Source organism: Tripterygium wilfordii, chromosome 16 (genome assembly GCF_013401445.1).
Source record: "Tripterygium wilfordii isolate XIE 37 chromosome 16, ASM1340144v1, whole genome shotgun sequence".
In the NCBI taxonomy this organism is placed as follows: Eukaryota; Viridiplantae; Streptophyta; class Magnoliopsida; order Celastrales; family Celastraceae; genus Tripterygium; species Tripterygium wilfordii.
In genome coordinates this window covers 5,385,127-5,405,115 of record NC_052247.1, presented here as the reverse complement: position 1 = coordinate 5,405,115, position 19,989 = coordinate 5,385,127, and the positions used below count along the sequence as shown (strand labels likewise).

Sequence of the window (19,989 nt, the reverse complement as noted above, 5' to 3'; positions counted from 1 at the left end):
TTTGGTTTGATTATTAGTTTATTTATGCTATGTCAAGTGTTAATTAACTATTCTTTATTGATAATTAAATCTTGATGCTTAGCTACCATCTAGGTTCGATTACCATGATGCAAATTGAGACAAATGCCCATGTCCAATTTGAGACAAGCTTCTTGCAATTAATACCGGAGTTACCTAGACATAAATGCCATATGCTAGGATTTTTGTGATCGCTACATAAGTTATCATAAATCCTAATGCATTCTTGATTGTCCTAGCCAATCCAAATGCCCATGGATGGTTGCAATTGAGAATAGACGTGGTAAGTCAGATGCCCATGACTATTACATAAATTAGGGGACTTGATCTTTGACATGCATGAATAAAATGATAATTGTCGGCTAAATAATTTAAATACAATAGAGTTGGTGAAATCGGATCCCTAGTGTTTGTTTATTTGTATTAATCCTTGTTTACTTTGTTTCCATTGATAATTACAAGAGTTTGAATTGCAGATATTTAATATTCAGTCCCTGTGGGTACGACACTCGTATTTGTCACTTCTATACTACATTTGATTCGTGCACTTGCGAGTATAATTTGGGTTTATAATCGCTATACTTTTAGCGGGTACTAAACCCCACATCAAGTTTTTGGCGCCGTTGCAGGGGACTGATTTAATATATTGTTATATAACTCTTGTATATATGTATATATGTATATATTAATATTAGTATACTACACCTCCTTAATGGAAGGTTTTTCATTTTTTATTTCATTTTATTTATTTATTTATTTATTTTTTTTTTTTTTTTGGATGGCTTTACCGCTCCATCTAACTATATATTATTGGCTGGTTCTACTTATACCACCTATATCTGTTTATAATAACTATCCCTAACAGTTACTAACTTACTAACATTTAAATTTCTGCCACTAACAGTAACATTTATTTATTTTTTTTATATAGTATTATTTATATATGTGGTTGGCTTTACACTGCCCCACCTTTATTTATATATATATATATGCTTATATGGTCGGCTGAGCCGCCTAATATATATTTATTTTTATTTTTATTTTTTTTATTTATGGTTGGCCTTTATGCCCCATTCCATTCTATTTTTTTTTTAATTTCTTATTTTGTGTTTATTTAACTTGTTAAAAAAAATAATAATAATAAAAAAAGGGTTATTATCACTGACATTTTCTTTTATGCAAGGACGTCGATCTCAAAATTCAAATCTTCTTAAATTCAATCCAGAGATTGAACGAACTCTTGCACAACTGAGAAGAGAAGTAAGAAGAAATATGGCAGAAGGGAATCCTGAGGATGCTCTTGCTAGAATTGCAAATCCACCAGTCAATGCACTTACTCGGAGGCCAATGAAGAATTCATTTGTACCTCAGAATATGGAGCAGCCATCCAGCATAGCATTTCAACCCAATGTCCAAGGCCATGCCACATTCTCTCCAGTTCTACTCAATGCAGTCCCACACTTCCGAGGCACAACATTTGATGACCCTTACCTACACATCAGAGAATTCTTTGAACTCTGTAAGACACAATCTGTTCAGGGTTTGACATCAGAAGAAGTACGACTCATGTTGTTTCCATTTTCTCTTAAAGACAATGCGAAACTGTGGTTCAACTCTTTGACCCCAGGATCGATCACTACATGGGAGCAAATGGCAACAAAATTTTTGAAGAAATTTTTCCCAGCCCAGAAGACGAAGCAATTAAGAAGGGAAATTCAAACATGGCAGCAAAAAGATGGGGACTTATTTTATGAAGCTTGGGATAACTTCAAACAGCTACTGCTCAAATGTCCACACCACAACTTATCACAAGATGATCAAGTTCAAGCTTTTTATGAAGGACTCGACGCAACAAACACAAGCATCGTAGACTCAGCGTGTGGAGGCATATTAATGGAGAAAAGCAGTGAAGAAGCTTTTGACTTATTTGAAACTTTAAGTGAAAATTCTCAACAATTTTCATCTAGAGTAAAGCAAGGGGTAAAGCTTCCAAAAGGTGTGTATGAAGTCCACACCAGAGTAGAAAACCAACCTCAGTTACAAGCCATGGAGAAGAAGATTGACATGTTAATGAAAGCAATTTCATCTTCCCAACAAGCAACCCAAGTTGAGATGTGTGCCATTTGTTCTCAATCTAACCACACCACGGAAACATGTCCCATGTCTTCCAACTCTGAACAAGAGCATACCAATTATGTGGGACAAGGTGGGTTCCATCCCAACAACAATCCATTTTCAAATACATACAATCCAGGATGGAGAAATCACCCAAATTTCAGTTGGGGAGGACAAGGCCAGAGTAAGCAATACAATCAGAAGATGACACAACAAGTCCCTATTGAACCAAAGAAGCTTTCTTTGGAGGAGCAAATGGCTCTTCTAGCTCTCAACACCAACAATTTTATTCAGAAAATGACGGAGCAAAACAACAGGTACGACCAACAATTCAGCAACATACATGGATCTATTCAGAAGCTTGAAGTTCAAGTTGGTCAAATTGCTGAGCGACTAAGTGAAAGGGATCTGGGCAGATTGCCGAGTCAACCAGAAGTCAATCCAAAAGGCAAGGAACAAATCAATGCTATTACCACCAGACGCGGAACAACTGTGGGATTTTTAGAGAACGATGGTGAAAAGGCCAAAAAGCCTAATGATGAAATTCAGCCCAAGCCAACTGACTTATCAAAGCATAAAATGAATGAGTCTCATGTGCCTTTTCCTAGCCGGTTGGTGAATGAGAAGAAGACTGACCAGATGCGGCGAATGATGGATATATTCAGAAAAGTTGAGATCAACATTCCGCTTCTTGACGCGATTCAACAAATTCCTCCCTATGCAAAATTTCTCAAAGATGTCTGCACCAGAAAGAAGAAACTGGCACCATATGAGAAGATTATGTTGTCTGAACAATGCAGTGCCGTTCTAAACAAGAAGCTACCACCAAAGCTAAAGGATCCGGGGAGTTTCACTATCCCTTGTACTGTTGGGCAAGTCTCTTTTGAGAAAGCTTTTCTAGACCTGGGTGCTAGCATCAATCTGATGCCATATTCAGTTTTTGTGCAACTTGGTCTCGAAAAGGAATTACAAACAACTTCAATCACGTTGCAATTGGCAGATCGGTCAATAAAATTTCCACGCGGTATCATAGAAGATGTTCTTGTCAAAGTTGATACATTTCTCCTTCCAGCAGATTTTATTATCCTTGATATGGAGGAAGACAGAAACATACCAATTATTCTGGGGAGGCCTTTCTTAGCCACAGCAGGAACTATTGTGGATGTACAAAAGGGTTGTTTGTCCATGACTGTACAAGGACAAACGGTGGAATTTAATCTATTTGAAGCTACTAGACACCCTTCTGATACAGGGGAGTGTTTTAGCATTGAAGCTGTTGATGGCTCAATTTATGATTCATTTTTGGAGCATCAATATATTGACCATTTAGCAACTTGTCTTGCGTTTCCTGAACTGCAAGTTGAAGACGATGGTGAAGTTGCAGAATTTTGTGCATATTTGCAGGCACAACAACCAGTGAATCATAGGTGGATTCGTACATTTGAAGCTCTCGGTCCTTCACTTCCGAAAGTGGTTCCTTCTATTGAATCACCACCAAAGTTAGAATTGAAACAACTTCCAGAACATTTGAAATATGTTTATCTCGGTGCTGAAGAGGCATTACCAGTCATTGTCGCTGCTAACCTCATTGGCTTGGAGGAAGAAAGTCTCTTGAGGGTGCTACGACAGTACAAAGGTGTCATTGGGTGGTCCATTGCTGATATCAAAGGCATAAGTCCCACTATGTGCATGCACCGAATTTTACTGGAAGAAGATTCAAAATCCTCACGTGAAGCACAAAGACGCCTCAATCCATCGATGAAGGAGGTAGTTCGATCTGAAATATTGAAGTTGTTGGATGTAGGAGTCATCTATCCTATTTCTGATAGCCAATGGGTCAGTCCTGTTCAAGTGGTTCCCAAGAAATCGGGAATCACGGTGATTACTAATGAAAACAATGAGCTCATTCCAACAAGAAAACAGACAGGGTGGCGTGTTTGTATTGATTATCGGAAGCTGAATTCTGCTACAAGAAAAGATCACTTTCCTTTACCATTTCTTGATCAGGTGCTGGAAAGACTGGCAGGCCATTCCCATTATTGCTTTCTTGATGGCTACTCCGGCTATAATCAAATTGTGATCGCACCAGAGGATCAAGAGAAAACTACTTTCACATGTCCTTTTGGGACATTTGCATACAGAAGAATGCCATTTGGGCTTTGCAATGCACCAGCTACTTTTCAACGGTGCATGACAAGTATATTCTCTGACATGGTGGGCCACATCATTGAAGTCTTTATGGATGATTTCTCCGTGTTTGGATCATCTTTTAATACATGCCTGTGCAATCTTGCCTTGGTTCTGGAGAGATGCCAGAAGACTAATCTGGTGCTTAATTGGGAGAAATGTCATTTTATGGTTCGAGAAGGCATTGTTCTTGGTCATCTTATTTCCGAGAAGGGGATTGCCGTTGACAAAGCAAAAATTGAAGTTATTTCTAGATTGCCATCTCCCACTTCTGTAAAAGGTGTGCGATCTTTTCTCGGACATGCGGGGTTCTATCGCCGGTTCATCAAAGATTTTTCGAAGATTTCCAGGCCATTGTGCAATTTGCTTTCCAAGGATGCCACTTTCCATTTTGATGACGAGTGTTTGCAAGCATTCAACAAATTGAAGCAATTACTTACATCTGCACCTATCATGATGGCACCAGATTGGAGTTTACCATTTGAGCTCATGTGTGATGCCAGTGACTATGCAATTGGAGCCGTGTTGGGGCAAAGAGTTGACAAGCTACCACATGTTATTTACTATGCAAGTCGTACTCTCAATGATGCCCAACTTAATTACTCAACAACAGAAAAAGAATTGTTGGCTGTAGTTTTTGCATTGGAGAAATTCCGATCATACCTGATTGGATCTAAGGTGATTGTCTATAGCGATCATGCGGCCCTCAAATATTTGTTGTCTAAAAAAGATTCAAAGCCGAGATTGATTCGCTGGGTGTTATTGCTCCAAGAATTTGATTTGGAGATAAGAGATAAAAAAGGAGCAGAAAATGTTGTGGCAGATCATCTTTCTCGTATTGTTCAAACAAACGATGGTGAGAAGACGGAGCTTCCATTGAATGAAACTTTTCCAGATGAACAACTTTTCTCCGTACAAATTGAGATACCTTGGTATGCTGATATTGCCAATTACCTTGCAAAAGTTGTTATTCCAAAAAACTGGACTCACCAACAACGGAAGAAATTTTTCTCCACAGCCAAGCATTATTTTTGGGATGAGCCTTATTTATACAAGCATTGTGCTGATCAAATCATTCGAAGGTGTGTGCCACAACAAGAACAACGGAGTATTCTACAATTCTGTCATACATTCGCTTGTGGTGGTCACTTTGGTACCCAGAGAACTTCTGCAAAGATTTTACAATCAGGGTTCTATTGGCCAACTCTTCACAAGGATGTCCACATTTTCTGCTCCACTTGTGATAATTGTCAAAAACTTGGCAACATTTCTCGCAGGAATGAAATGCCACTTAACAATATTTTGGTGGTTGAAATCTTTGATGTTTGGGGAATAGATTTCATGGGGCCATTTCCCAAGTCTCATGGAAATGAATATATACTGGTGGCAGTAGACTACGTGTCCAAATGGGTTGAAGCTGTTGCAAGTCCAACCAACAAAAGTGAGGTGGTAATCCGATTACTTCAGGGTGTAATATTTCCAAGATATGGCACTCCACGTGCTATAATCAGTGATGAAGGGAAGCATTTTCTGAACAAGAGTGTGTCTACACTTCTTGCCAAGTACAATATCACGCATAAGATTGCCACTGCTTATCATCCTCAAACCAGTGGACAAGTTGAGATTTCTAACCGAGAAATTAAACGAATTTTGGAGAAGACTGTGAATATCAAAAGAACTGATTGGAGTATAAAATTGAATGATGCTCTTTGGGCATATCGCACGGCATATAAAACTCCAATTGGCATGTCTCCATATCGTTTGATTTTTGGCAAGGCTTGTCATCTTCCTGTGGAGCTTGAGCATAAGGCATTCTGGGCAATAAAAAGATTGAATTTTGATTATGATGCAGCTGGTGAGAAGAGGAAACTGCAACTCAATGAACTTGACGAGCTCCGTGCCGAGGCATACGAAAATGCGAGAATTTACAAGGAAAAGACAAAAAGATATCATGATCAGCACATTGCAATGAAAGAATTTTCTCCTGGTCAAAAGGTACTTTTGTTTAACTCTCGTCTCAAACTTTTTCCAGGAAAGTTACGTTCAAAATGGTATGGTCCATTTCAAGTTGTTCGAGTATATCCCCATGGAGCTGTTGACATTAAAAACTTGGAGACGGGAAATGAGTTCAAGGTTAATGGTCATCGCCTAAAACCTTATTTGGAAGCTAATTATGACAGAATTGTGTCAAACATTACTCTCCAAGATCCAGGTACTTGAGTGTTGGGAATACTCCGTCTTGCCCAGACGATAAATACAGCACTTATGGGAGGCAACCCATATTTCTTTTTCATCTATTTTTTTTTTTCTTTATGTTATTTTATTTTATTTTTATTTTTATAATTATTTTTTTATATATATTATCTGATTTTAAAAAAAAAACAAAAAAAAAACAAAAGAAAAAAAAAAGAAAAATAAGTCATCCTCGAGTGTGATAATGAGCCGCAAAGCGTGACAGTAAAGTGAGTACTGATGTGACAAGCACCACGAATTTCTTAATATATGTACGTTTTTCTTTATTATCTCGATCAGTTTTCATCTTCATCTCACTCATTTTCTGGCAAGAGTGTGTTTTCTCACTAACAGAGATGAAAAACCATGCCGAGACGACCACGCACCATCGAATCACAATTGCAGTCCAGGCTTGCGTTGTTCAATAAAGCTGAAATCATTCCGGAGTGTCAAATTGACAAAACGATACAACGAGAAGCCATCAACAGATGGGCAATGAACTACTTGAGGGAGCATTCTTTGTTGTTTCTCGTAGATCCAGATCCAGAAAATAACTTACTGGTGTATCCTCAGATCATTCGCTCTTTCTATCACACTCTCATCGAGTTACCACGAAGTGAGTGGACTAGGGATCAACTGGTTTATCAGGTTATCATTGTTGGTGTGAAAGTTCAATTCACAACAGCAGATCTGTGTTGCTGCTTAGGGTATCCACCAACAGATGATGAGCCCACTGGATCTCGACAACCAATCTATGCATCAAAGCAAAAAATGATTGATGATATGTGCGGTGGAAAGAGGAATAAACATAATAACGCTGGACGCCGCGCCTACTTGCCATCAAAGATGTGGTTGTTGGATGATGCTATTAGGAAAAATCTTTGTCCTATAGGCCATGAGCAAGAACGACGGGGAAAATTCTTGTCTGTTTTATACTATATGTATAAAGGGTGTTGGTTTGATATTGGAAATATCTATCTGGCCATGATCTGCAAAGCCAAATATTTTGTTGAGAAGAAGCCAAAAAAGGTGGGGAAGTTATTTTTCCCACGGCTTATCACAAGGTTGCTTTTGTTCAAAAGCATTCGACCTCCTCGGCCTCAAGCATCTTTGGGTTATCAAGTCACCATGCTGGAAAAATGGACATGGCGTCAGAGCATCAGCCATTTGAAAACAACTTCTGCTAGACAAAAGCATACCCAAGAAGATCCTTCCACATCACCACCTGGAGATTCCTCATCAGGAGTTGTAGTGTCTCCCCCATCAGATCACATGAGTGCAGCGATAGCCCGGCTAGAGATGGGGCTACAAACACTAGAGGATGGACAACACAGACTGGAGCACATGATGGCCGCACTCATGGATATGATACGAAAGTGAAAACATAGCCATCCAACGGTCAGAATTGTTTTTGTGTCAGGTTGTATTACTCTGAACCATAGCTTTGCATATGTACTTTTCAAATTTTCCTATTTTTATTTTTTATTTGCTTTATTTTTATTTTTATTTTTCTTTTCCCATTGAGGACAATGCAAGATTTTAAGAGGGGGAGGAACTGGTTTGATATTAAAAAAAAAAAAAATAGCTAGAGGAGGCAAGTGCTGTGCTACCTTAGGTGCAAGCTTGAAACACTTGTAGTTGATCTCTTAGAGGTCTCTTAGAGGGATGCCAACTCAACCAGCTAAGTAATTAGTAGTTTGTCCAGGAAACAACCACCGATAAGGTATTTGGGAGTCTTAAGCATGGACTGGACGAAATGTCCATAATTGTAAAGCCCCAAAGTGGAGATACAAAGGACTGTTGACCTTGGCTTGGGTTCTATTGAGCCGACCAGAAACTCTTAGAAAATGACAACCTATTGTAAGGCCTTGTTAGCCTTTTGCCCTTGCTACGGGGTACATCTCTTTAGTTAGGTTGATAGTAACCTACCATCCAGTCTCAAGGATCCTGGTATTGAGACAAATTCCGTTTGTTTAAGGTGCTTTGGGAATATTGAGTCTTAGAACCGTTTGTTTGTTAAATATCTATTCTGTTTAATGATTGCTGAAAAAAAAAAAATAAATAAATAAATTTTGATTTGGAAGTCATGTTCTTATCATATTTCTAAATTGGTTTGAATATCTCTGAAGTGTGGATAACAATTTGAGTTGAATACCCATAATCACTTGTGGATTTTTTTTTTCTGACTTTAAGTTTTGTCTCACCTATTCTATTTAATAATTGGATCAATTGCACAGAATTACATATTTGTGAGGTATGATATTTAAGATTAATTATGAATACTGTGATTTTCTTGAGTTGAATTAGAATTTTTTGAATATTAATATCTTGGGATACATGTATATATTCATATTTATGTTAAAAAAAAAAGTACATTATGAATAAATGGGAGTGTTTGTAAGTTTTTCTGCTGAGTAACCGGGCCTCTTGCCTCAGTAAGCAATGAGTGTTCGCGTAAAAAGGTAGAAAAATCAAGACATCAACCCATGTGACAAGCAAAGTTTTGTAGCCTTTTTGACTCGAGTTATTAAACCCGTTGGGGTGTCTTTACACCTAATGCCCTGAGCCAACTGGATTGGGAGTCATTGGTTGAACGCTTGTTACAAGGGTCATTTAGAAAGCTTAATAAAACTGAGCATTGCACAAGTCACATAAAAAAATAAATAAAAAAAAAAAAAGTCCACAAATAAAATCCCTTGATATTAATTATTCATTGAATCTGATGATTCTTGTGATATTACAGTGTTTGTGTTAATATTAAATTAAAGCCACGTATTTATGTTAAATTCGCTACGCACTACACATCACCTAAGATAGAATGGGTGATATGAGATTTAGTCAGAATAATTTGTTCTAGTGATAGTGGCTGGTGAATTCTTGAATACATTCATACTAATGAGATAATTGGATTATTTACATATATGACATGAATTTTCCGATCGCTTGCATTACTAGAGACTAGCAATAAGCTGGTTGGGGGTTGTGATAAACGTACAAAAATCTATATATAAGTAGTGTTAAATAGATATATGTTTATATAAATAGTTATATATATAGATATATATGTGTGTGTATATATATATGCCCAAGTCCAACGTAATAGTAATATATATATATGTGTGTGTGTGTTTATATAAAATATATATACATATTACGTTTAAGTCAAAAAGTGAATAGTGTTATATATATATATATATATATGTATAATTGTCTAACATCTGTATTGATTTTCATGTAGGCAGCACAACTTTTATCCGAAAGTCTTCAAAACACAGCGCTAAAGAAATCATGTGAAGACTTTCCTCAGTATTTTCAATCTCACCAGTATATTTTCACTACTATAAAGGAGGAAGAGGGATCACGGATAAAAAGACATCACAAAAAAAAACCAGAGAAGAAATCAGAGACAAAACCAGAGAAGAAATCAAGGAGGAAGAGGAGAAAGAAATCAAGGAGTGAGTTCTTGAGTTTTATTTTCTCTTTTACAACAATTTGCTCACATATTCTTTCTAGAATTTTGTGAGATCAATTGTTGGTTGTATAAACCTAGTATGAGGAACTAATCCTCTTACTAGGGTGATGATGGATCCACTCTATTGTATGTAAATAAATTTGGTTTGATTATTAGTTTATTTATGCTAAGTCAAGTGTTAATTAACTATTCTTTATTGATAATTAAATCTTGATGCTTAGCTACCATCTAGGTTCGATTACCATGATGCAAATTGAGACAAATGCCCATGTCCAATTTGAGACAAGCTTCTTGCAATTAATACCGGAGTTACCTAGACATAAATGCCATATGCTAGGATCTTTGTGATCGCTACATAAGTTATCATAAATCCTAATGCATTCTTGATTGTCCTAGCCAATCCAAATGCCCATGGATGGTTGCAATTGAGAATAGACGTGGTAAGTCAGATGCCCATGACTATTACATAAATTAGGGGACTTGATCTTTGACATGCATGAATAAAATGATAATTGTCGGCTAAATAATTTAAATACAATAGAGTTGGTGAAATCGGATCCCTAGTGTTTGTTTATTTGTATTAATCCTTGTTTACTTTGTTTCCATTGATAATTACAAGAGTTTGAATTGCAGATATTTAATATTCAGTCCCTGTGGGTACGACACTCGTATTTGCCACTTCTATACTACATTTGATTCGTGCACTTGCGAGTATAATTTGGGTTTATAATCGCTATACTTTTAGCGGGTACTAAACCCCACATCAGTAATGATCTCCATTCTAACAGAAGAAACACAAATGGTTGAGAGAATGGGGTTTCAAAAGACAAATCTCACAAAATAAGCTCCTCCTGTATATCTCTTTGGCGTTTTTTATGTTTTTGAAATTTCACAGTCTACACTATATTATGCTCAAGGCAATGGTCAAGCAGAGTCTACTAACAAAGTGTTGAAGAACATTATAGAGAGTGATAGAGATTAGGGCAAGGGCTTGGCATGCAGCTCTTTCAAAAGCTCTTTGGGCCTACGAGACATCAAAAAGGATAGAAACAGGAGCTACACCATTTATGCTGACTTATGGGCAGGATGCAGTTCTTCATATGGAGATGTGGAGAGACCAAACTCTTGCCACCACCTGGGCAACTTTACTTACTCAAAGAGCTAAGCATAGAGGGTTTGAAGCCGGTGAAAACCAATAGGTGTTGAGTTCCGTGGGAATGTTGCTGTGCTATTTCCATCTCTAGAGAGGTTGGTAGCCAATGATATATCAGAGTGGATAGAATGACCCATGGAAATATGGGTGGTGAAGGATTCCCTAATCTTCAGGAGCTTAGCCTGTATAAATGTCCTAATTGACTCGGAGTTTGCCAAGTGGATTGAAGAACTACAAATTGAAGGTTATCCTTCTCTCAAGTACTTCGAAACAAACTTCAAGTTGCCTACCTCATTAAGGAGGTTGACAATCAAGGGTTGATGGTGCAAGATGACAACACAAACCAATCTCGGTCTCATCTCGAGCATTTGAAGATTGAGGGATGTCAGTGGCTTACCTCCCTTCCAACCGGCAAATTTCCTGTTGCTCTTAAAACCCTTGAAATTGGGGGCTGTATTCATATGCAATTGGAATCAGCAATTTCAGAGAATAACACGGCACTTGAAAGAAATGAAATTGTAAGAAATTGAAGGTTCACTAACCTATAAATTAACAAGAAATCTCGTTCAACAACATTTCAAATTCGAAAATGCTTTCTACCCCTAATAAATTCGTCCATGACCGTCCATAATCACGTGGCTATTATATTACATTATTTGTGATTAATATAGTTTTTTATTACATTGTTTCTAACTAACTCAGTCTCTTATTGCACTTTTCTGTACATAATTACATTGTTAAAGTGTTGTAGATTTTTATGCCTGAATTCTAAAATAATGTAATAAAACATTGTAATTAAGAATGCCAAGGTTAAACCTATCAACAATGAGTATTTATGGAAAGAGTTTTACATGTTGAATCCGAATATGTAATTTTTTGAAATCTAACATGTATTTTGAGGGACAAAATATTTTTAAGTTTCGTTTAAGAAAAGAAAATGTAAAAAAATTATGATGTCATCTTGCTTACATAGATTATGGATCCTTATGTATGGTTTCCTTATGGAGATGTAGCGTTACCGTATTTCTAATACTATTAGGAGACTTCCTTATGTATGGTCTCATTATGGATACGTAGCGCTACCGTATTTCTAATACTATTAGGAGACTTTGGGATTACGGGCATATTAGGGGTGTTGGGGACCTGCTGTGATAAAATTACAGTAGGTCCCACTGTAATGCTACTTTGGGGTAACAAAAAAAAATTTAATTTTTAAAAATTATAAATATGTAGTATTCATCATAATGAATCCAATGATATATCTTTTGTTTAAAACAAAAATCAAATTCATCTCGATCAAACACACCGAATATTTTGAGTTTATATCCGACGATCTAGAATTGATATGTCTTTTTAATGTTGAATTTGATTTTTGTTTCGAATAAAAAATATACCGTTGGATTCGTAACGATAAATACTATCTATTTATAATTTTTAAAAATTAAAACAGACAATAATAAAATATAAAATTAAATTTTAAAAAAAAAAACTAAAATAAGCCAAAAAGACCACATAAAAGAGATTTCGGATAATGTCAACATAAGAGCATTGCCCTCCATTAACCGTTTGCAAAGTCTCAGGGAACTGATCCTATCATCCTATGGCGTTGTCCTAATGTGGTGTCCTTAATAGAAGACGGTGGTAATTCTTCGAAACCTTACTCAACTGACTATGCAGTACAAACGACAATCTCAGGCAGCCAATAGCAGAATTGTATTTGGGCATTCTATCCTCTCTTCAAAGACTTGCTTTTACAATCTAGATGTCGTGCGACTGAAGATGCGGTATCATTTCCGAAGTTTCGTCGAAAAAAAATGAACAAATAGTCAAACCAATATTGGATGCAATACCGGAGTTTCATCGTAGTGGGAGGATCTTGTGACCGCCTGACAAGTTCATGTACTTTGGAGACACATTTATGGTAGTCTCTGAGGAACTTGAGTCAGATCCTACTAGTTATGAAGAATCAGCTTTCAATGTTGATGTGGATCATTAGGGCATGGACGCTTACAAAGGGATATTTTGACGGGGCATGGAGGAATGGGTTGATACGACGATATTTTGATGGATTTTTTTTTGTTGTAATGTGGTATAGAGAGAGGAGCGGATCGACTTTTGTTTACTTACATGTTGGTCTCTTGTCTTGATTGGACCCCACTTAACACTACAATCAACAACAAATCTCTCATTCTCTATACTATATTACTATTTCTCTCTACCATTGTAACATGTCACATATCGCTTCCCGCCCATACTATTTTCATATCAGCATATCACAATTCCCAATGATTTCTATTATCCCAACAACATATCACAATTGTGAAGACAAAATGATACTTTTTATCCCTCAATTATAGGTCAGGTTTCATTTTCGTCCCTTAGTTTTTTTTCTCCCCTTTTCGTCCCCCAACTATGGGAAAGTAACCAGTTTGTCTATCGAATAAATTCGACGACGGAAAAATCTAACGTGACATCCTATTATTCGTCAGATCAGATTTCTCCAACGTGCCATATAGCTGTCACGTAAGCATTTTCCAACTTCAATCTCACTTAAAAGACAAAAATGATACTTTCCAATAGTTGAGGAACGAAGATGAGAAAAAAAAAAAGCTTAGAAACAAAAATGAAACTCGCCCCATGATTAAGGGACGAAAAGTTCCTTTTTGTCCAATTGCGAATGATCTTTGAGAATCTATCAAGAAATACCAAAGTAGATTCCCCTTGAAATAAATAAATAATAGGTGAAACAAACCATTGCCAGTTCAAGAAATACAACATTATCGCATGTAAAAAAAAAAAAAAAAAAAAAAACTGCAATTTGTTCCTGGCAAAAGAAAAGAAAAAAGAAAAATATGATCAATGTCTTGTTGGGGCAATTCAAACTTTCAAAGTATTAAGAGGAATATACAGTTACACTATGAGTCTCTATTTGCTAAACCATCAACCAAACCATTACGACTCTAATAACTTATTCCACTCGACACAAGCCACTGGCTCAGAGTTGCATCATGCTCAAAAAACTGTAACATAGCTGCCATTGACGTTCCGTTTCCTTGTACCGCGAGATTGGCTCCTCGACTTGATGACAAAATTGTGAATTTGTGCACAAGCTGTGATATTTCTTTCGTGAATCATTCACACCGCTGCTTATTATTAAGTAAAGAAGTATTGATTCTAGTCAGAACTTGCCGTCGTAACATAATAATGGCAGGATGACCAAAATAAGGTAAAGAATCATTCATGTACATATTGAACTTACTTGATGACTGGATTTTGTCGAAAAGTTTCTTCACCATGATTCTCTGTTGGGCTGCACTTAAAAACTCGGAGTTCATTATGGCTTTAGCAACAATGACAATTGATGATGGAGAGTCAGCATTCACCTAGAAGTCAAGGAAATCAGAAGGAAAAAGATTGTTACTTGTCATATTTCATGTCGACCAGATGTCCAAGGTTTTGAAGTTGGCACATTGCCCAAAGCAGAGGATGCAGCTGTGCTAAATAAAACTGATATAATGTACTGAAGAGAAGCCTCAGAAAATCATACCCAAACCCGGCCATTTAAGCCAACTGCTATCTCAAAGGACAGCTTCTTTCCAAGATCCTCAAGAACCGGACATGTTGGTGAGCTCAACAGCCTAAAAATAAATTGAAGAGTCTATCATTAAAGCAAAGCAAAGCCTAGATGACAACACCACTGCACTATATAGAAACTATGAAATCATGATTGATCCATGTTTAGGAGATGATATCTCACATTCTTGAAAGACCAGTTGAAGACTCAAACATGTAGCCATCTTTGAGGAGACCGAATTCTGCCGCTTTTCCACTGGCTATAAATCGCAAATCAAAATAGAAAGTCATAACAAAAACCAGGGCTAAAAAATAAACCCTGACAAATAATACAAAATATAAAACAAGTAATAATGATATACAAATACAAGCAATGTTCATCAACCAACCATCAGTGCATGACAGCTCCGGATTCATGCTAGGATTTGCCTTCACAACCCTAACATAGAGCAAAGCGCCTACCTGCACAAGAAGCATTTGCCAAAGGATGGCAGATAAATACCATAAGTGCCAACCAAAGTGTAGTTGTAGTAATGACAATAATTATGATCACAAAAATATAACGATTTCAATTTTGTGTTCATACTTCAGTGCTTGACCCACCTTTTTTGTTCCCCCTTTTCCAGAAGGACGTAATTGAGAAATATAGAACAAAAAAATAAAGTACAGAAAGATGATACAGCACTTCCAGAGGAAGGTCTTAAAACAGAATCATAATTTCGAGCTGCTTAGCACTTTAGCTTTAGCCTGCCATCTAAGGCTTTAATTCTGCAGGACATGCATAAAAAAATATGACCATAAATACTTCACTCTAATGCTATAATTTAGATTGGCGGGACCAACAGCTACTCTCATCTCCAAGAGAATTATTGATGAGTTTATCTTCACCCAAGATGGTTATTTCATTTTCTGATCTACAAAGTAGACCTCAAATCCTTTGTAAATTAAGAGTTTTGCTGATAAACTAAAATGATAAGATATTCAACACGTCACAAACATCAGGTTTATCGCAATCAAGTGTGCACAGGAGTTGTTGAACCTTTATTAACATCCGGAAAAAACAGAAGATGCACCATATTTACTCTAAACTTTAGGATTTGACATTCTACAAACCTGAAATTTGGGTATGTTCCTCCTGGTACCTCCTTCAAAAGCAAGGACTGGCAAAAAGGCCAAGGAAGGTCCTTTTATGTCCACAAGAAAGTTCTGCAAAGAAAATACATGAAACGCATTGAAAACAGTTACGACAATTACTCAGAAATTATAATTATGCACCACAGAGCACAAATGAGAAATAAAAGTACACACAGTGTCTCACGGCTGGCACCATCACCGATTCAACAGCAGTCCTTGGGATCATTAAGATTAAACTCTTATAAACATTGTAAACACTGTATTCCTATAAACATCATAAGAGTGTATTCTTCAAAATTATCCAAGCAATAGTGTTGTCACGAGTGAAGGCACAGGCACATTCAAGGCATAAAGACCCTCTTAGGGCCTTAGGTGCAAGGCACAATTAAGGCGAGGACCTTTTTGCACAAGGCAAAAAATTATGAAATAAATACAATAATCCAAGTCACACATAAAAATAAGTTCCATACCACAATTAAAATCACAAATTAGATAGTCAATTGAACACAAATCATAAAACAAAGAAAGTAACCAAAAAATTCATTCAATTAAGGTACTAACAAAAAAGTCATACAATTGATGAAATTCAAAGTGAAAGTCATTTAATCTTTGGCATCATTGACCACCATATTCCTCAATCTTCATCATTATTGACCACCATTTAATCTTTGGCATCAACACTTGTTTATTTTTTTGCTAAGAAATTAAAACTATACAAGAAAGAGTCCTAAAACAATTAAAACAATTACTTAAAGCAAGTAACTAAAACCAATCAACCACCATGGCTGATCAGCAAAGTGGAATGAGAAGTAGTTTCTAGGGCTTCTTTTCCTTTTAGGATTAATAGATAAGGCCTTATAATGACTTCTTGAACCATACCCAACAAATAACGCCCATACAAAACATGTGCAAAAAAGTGCAAACCCAAAAAAATGTCCAATCAAACGTAATTAAGCAAAGGCCCATAAAGGCTCTCGACTAAGGCAAGGAAAAGGCCCACGCTTAGTCCCCAAAGGCACTCGAGTTTGAAATTTGCTCGCCTAGCAGGTAAAAAGGCCCCACACCCCACGGTCATGTGATGCCTCGCATTTGCATCTAGGCGCGCCTAAGGGAGTGCCTTGACAACACAACTAGCATGTGCTATGTCCTATTGAATGTCTCACATAGGTTATTTCACAAAGCTGAAACAAATAAGTGTTTCCTTTTGGGTAGAGTAAATGAGCAACGCCCAATAAGAGCAAACAAGACAGTGCGGCTGACAAAGCAAAGCGTTAGACCAACAGGAAGGTTAAAAAAGAAACGCCAGAGTGAAGTCGCTTAGAAGGGGTGCTAACCAATCATCATTCATCAGTATTCAGTAATGTTAGCCTTTCCACGGACAAAGCAGAGAACACAATTCCATTACATACTCATCAAAACAGAGCAAAATACTTTAAGGGAAACAAAGAAAAGAATCTATCACCAATTGAGTACTTACATCTGCTTTACAGTCGACCACAATTCCAAGAACATGATCTTCCACAGAAGGAACATACTGTAAAGGGAAAATCAAACCGTCATATCAAAAATACATATAATAAATTAATAACAGTACCAAAAAGTTCAAAGTCAGAAATTAAAATGAGAGGGCACACGCCTAGCCTAATATTATTTTCTATAACTTAGACATAGCCCATTAAAGAAACCAAAAAAATCAAAAAGTTCCATATTCATATTAGTACTTTGCCTACTTTAAAAATTTTCTCTTAGAATAAACTCTACATATCAAGGTTCTCTTTGCTCAAAAAGAATTTGCAAGAAGATTCAGCAGCACACAACACAAGTAATGGTTGAACCGAATGTAGCAATTGCAATTTGAACAGCATTAAGAAATATGCATCAGAAAACACAAAATACTGAGGAGTTCTAAAGCATTGACCAAGAAGGCAACAATTGTTCATACTCAATCCAGTTATTCTAGCACCACTCCCCCCCCACCCCCCCAAAAAAAAAAAAAATCTCCTTTGGCTACAAAAGAAATACATGATTATAACACTACTCACTCTTTTATGAGAGCTTTCCACCCAATATTTGTTTGGCTTTGAGAACCTAAGTTTCCCAGCCTTGATGACAGATATAACATCACCATCCTGAAAATAATACAAATAAATATTCAATATCCTTTTTTAGAAAAGTAAAAAAGAAGATTGGTATTAAGAGGCACCAACGAGAAGGTCCCCATGTACAAGGGTAGACATTACAAAAGCTCTATCACAAATAGAATCGATCAAATTCAAAATCAAAGCCATCAATCAAAGCTCAGTTGCCCATCCACAAAAATAAAGGATAAATAAGAATAACAACATTTGGAGATATAATATTCAACTCCTTCGAATGTTTTTTTCTTCCAAACACATGAACGAATGGCCAAACACATGGAAGCTACACAACCATGCAATCCCTTCCACCATGAATGTACTTGCAAGCCAACAATGGCCCTAACCACAAAAAGAGCAACCCAAAGTGTGAAATGTAATCTCGCAAAGCTTTCTTTCTAGTCCACATGTAATGGAAAAGGAGGTGTTGACTTGTAGGCACACAAAACAGCACAACTTAATAATTCTTTATTACACAACTTCACAAACAACACTTATACAACACAACATTACATATATAAAAGTGCCACTCATACTTAGACACACTATTATTCAAGTTTGGTCTCTCCTCTTGTCTACCACTGTCACTTCAATTTTTCTCACATACACCTACATGCTTCACAAGACCATACCATACACACTAACATATATACACAACTACACCGACACACTTAATACAATTGTATATTATTTTGGTTTTGGTTAAGATGATCTCCACCACAAATTCAAGTTGGTATATTACATGAACTATCTTCTAACATTTTAATCAACTTTTCAAGACTCTTCTTACATGTCGGGGACTCAGCATAATCTTGAGTGTCTCTAAAACACTAGGTGTTGATATCTTCAGCAGGAGGTGATTTGCTGATTCTTCCTTAACCAAGGAAACGAAAATAACCTACTAGCTAAGCAAAACCTCTCTGTTACAACTTATCAATAGTAAGAATCCTTTGTCATGTAACCTTCCATTTAAAAACTACTCACTTTCACAGGAGCTTTCAGCGCGCATATAGCTTTCCCAAGAAAATATAATAGAAATGATCTAATTGTCTAACACAGCAATTATCTTCATAAGAGAGAAACAATATAGTTCATATCATTTTAATTGAGATTACAAGTTCAATAAACGAAAATTGGATTGAAAATAAACTAAAATGACAAACACTACTAGAATAACTAACTAAAATAATTACTTCCATGTGTACTAGTAGGGACTGTAACTACCAAGGTCGTTGCTTCGGTTACCAATGAGAAAAGTTTTGTGACAGAAAAAAAAAAAAAAAAACTCGAATTAGTAGAACATGGGACACGAGCAGTCACTAGAAACTATAGTAAACAAACAAGAGAGTAAAAATCCAAGTGAGAGGAGGAGACCTGACGGAGGCCGCCCCCGAGTTTGATGGTTTGGTTCGCCATACTTGATAGATCAAGAATCACATCTCCTGGAACCTTATAACCCAAAAGGAACATAAAAAACATAAATAATTTGAACTCGACGAGGTATATAATCGAAGATGTCGATTGAATAAATAAACAGAGTACTCACTACTAGCTGATCGACGAGGCTTGCAGGTGAAACGGACAGCTTTTCCTCCATTAGACCAGAAATAGGCGTTCACTGCTTCTCTCCGCCAATAGCCGCCGATTAGAATCTCCGTGCTCGGCACAATCTGCGCACAATTGTTTTGCGAGGGAGAGGACCGAGAGGACTGCAATCACGAAAGAGTGGGTACGTGCCGTTTTGATATGAGGCCTAAGACCACAGGCCGTTCTGGTAGGTCAGGCCCAACCTTATCGTAGTCATGAATTTGTTGTATCCAGGCCCAATTTGATAGTCCTCGCTGTAGCAAAAGAACAATATCCATGCGAGCAGTTATTTGCACACATATCAATTGGACTTATGGCACACACTTACTTTAACTCGTCCCATAAATTTTTTAGTACACACCTTTAACTTCCCAAATTACCCT

The 19,989-nt window shown here is 36.8% G+C and overlaps 1 protein-coding gene across 1 annotated transcript; it reads right to left on the bottom strand.

Moving 5' to 3' along the window:
• Window positions 1–13,915: 13,915 nt before the first annotated feature.
• On the bottom strand, window positions 13,916–19,745 carry LOC119981032 (putative exosome complex component rrp40). The gene is made up of 10 exons (XM_038823986.1): window positions 19,566–19,745; window positions 19,394–19,468; window positions 17,927–18,013; window positions 17,362–17,418; window positions 15,864–15,956; window positions 15,140–15,212; window positions 14,935–15,010; window positions 14,725–14,815; window positions 14,437–14,560; window positions 13,916–14,320 (listed from the first exon to the last, which is right to left on the bottom strand). Exons 1-10 carry the CDS (start codon window positions 19,614–19,616, stop codon window positions 14,313–14,315), a joined length of 735 nt encoding a protein of 244 aa, XP_038679914.1. The 5' UTR covers window positions 19,617–19,745; the 3' UTR covers window positions 13,916–14,312.
• Between the last annotated feature and the right edge of the window lie 244 nt (window positions 19,746–19,989).

Excerpts from the sequence above, each read along its gene's own strand:
- LOC119981032 (XM_038823986.1), bottom strand. The coding sequence starts at position 19,616 with ATGGAGGAAAAGCTGTCCGTTTCACCTGCAAGCCTCGTCGATCAGCTA. Across the intron at positions 17,419-17,926 it reads TGGAAAGCTCTCATAAAAGA|TATGTTCCTTCTGTGGAAGA; the intron begins GTGAGTAGTGTT and ends TTCCCTTTACAG. Across the intron at positions 15,213-15,863 it reads GGAACATACCCAAATTTCAG|GTAGGCGCTTTGCTCTATGT; the intron begins GTTTGTAGAATG and ends CTTCTTGTGCAG.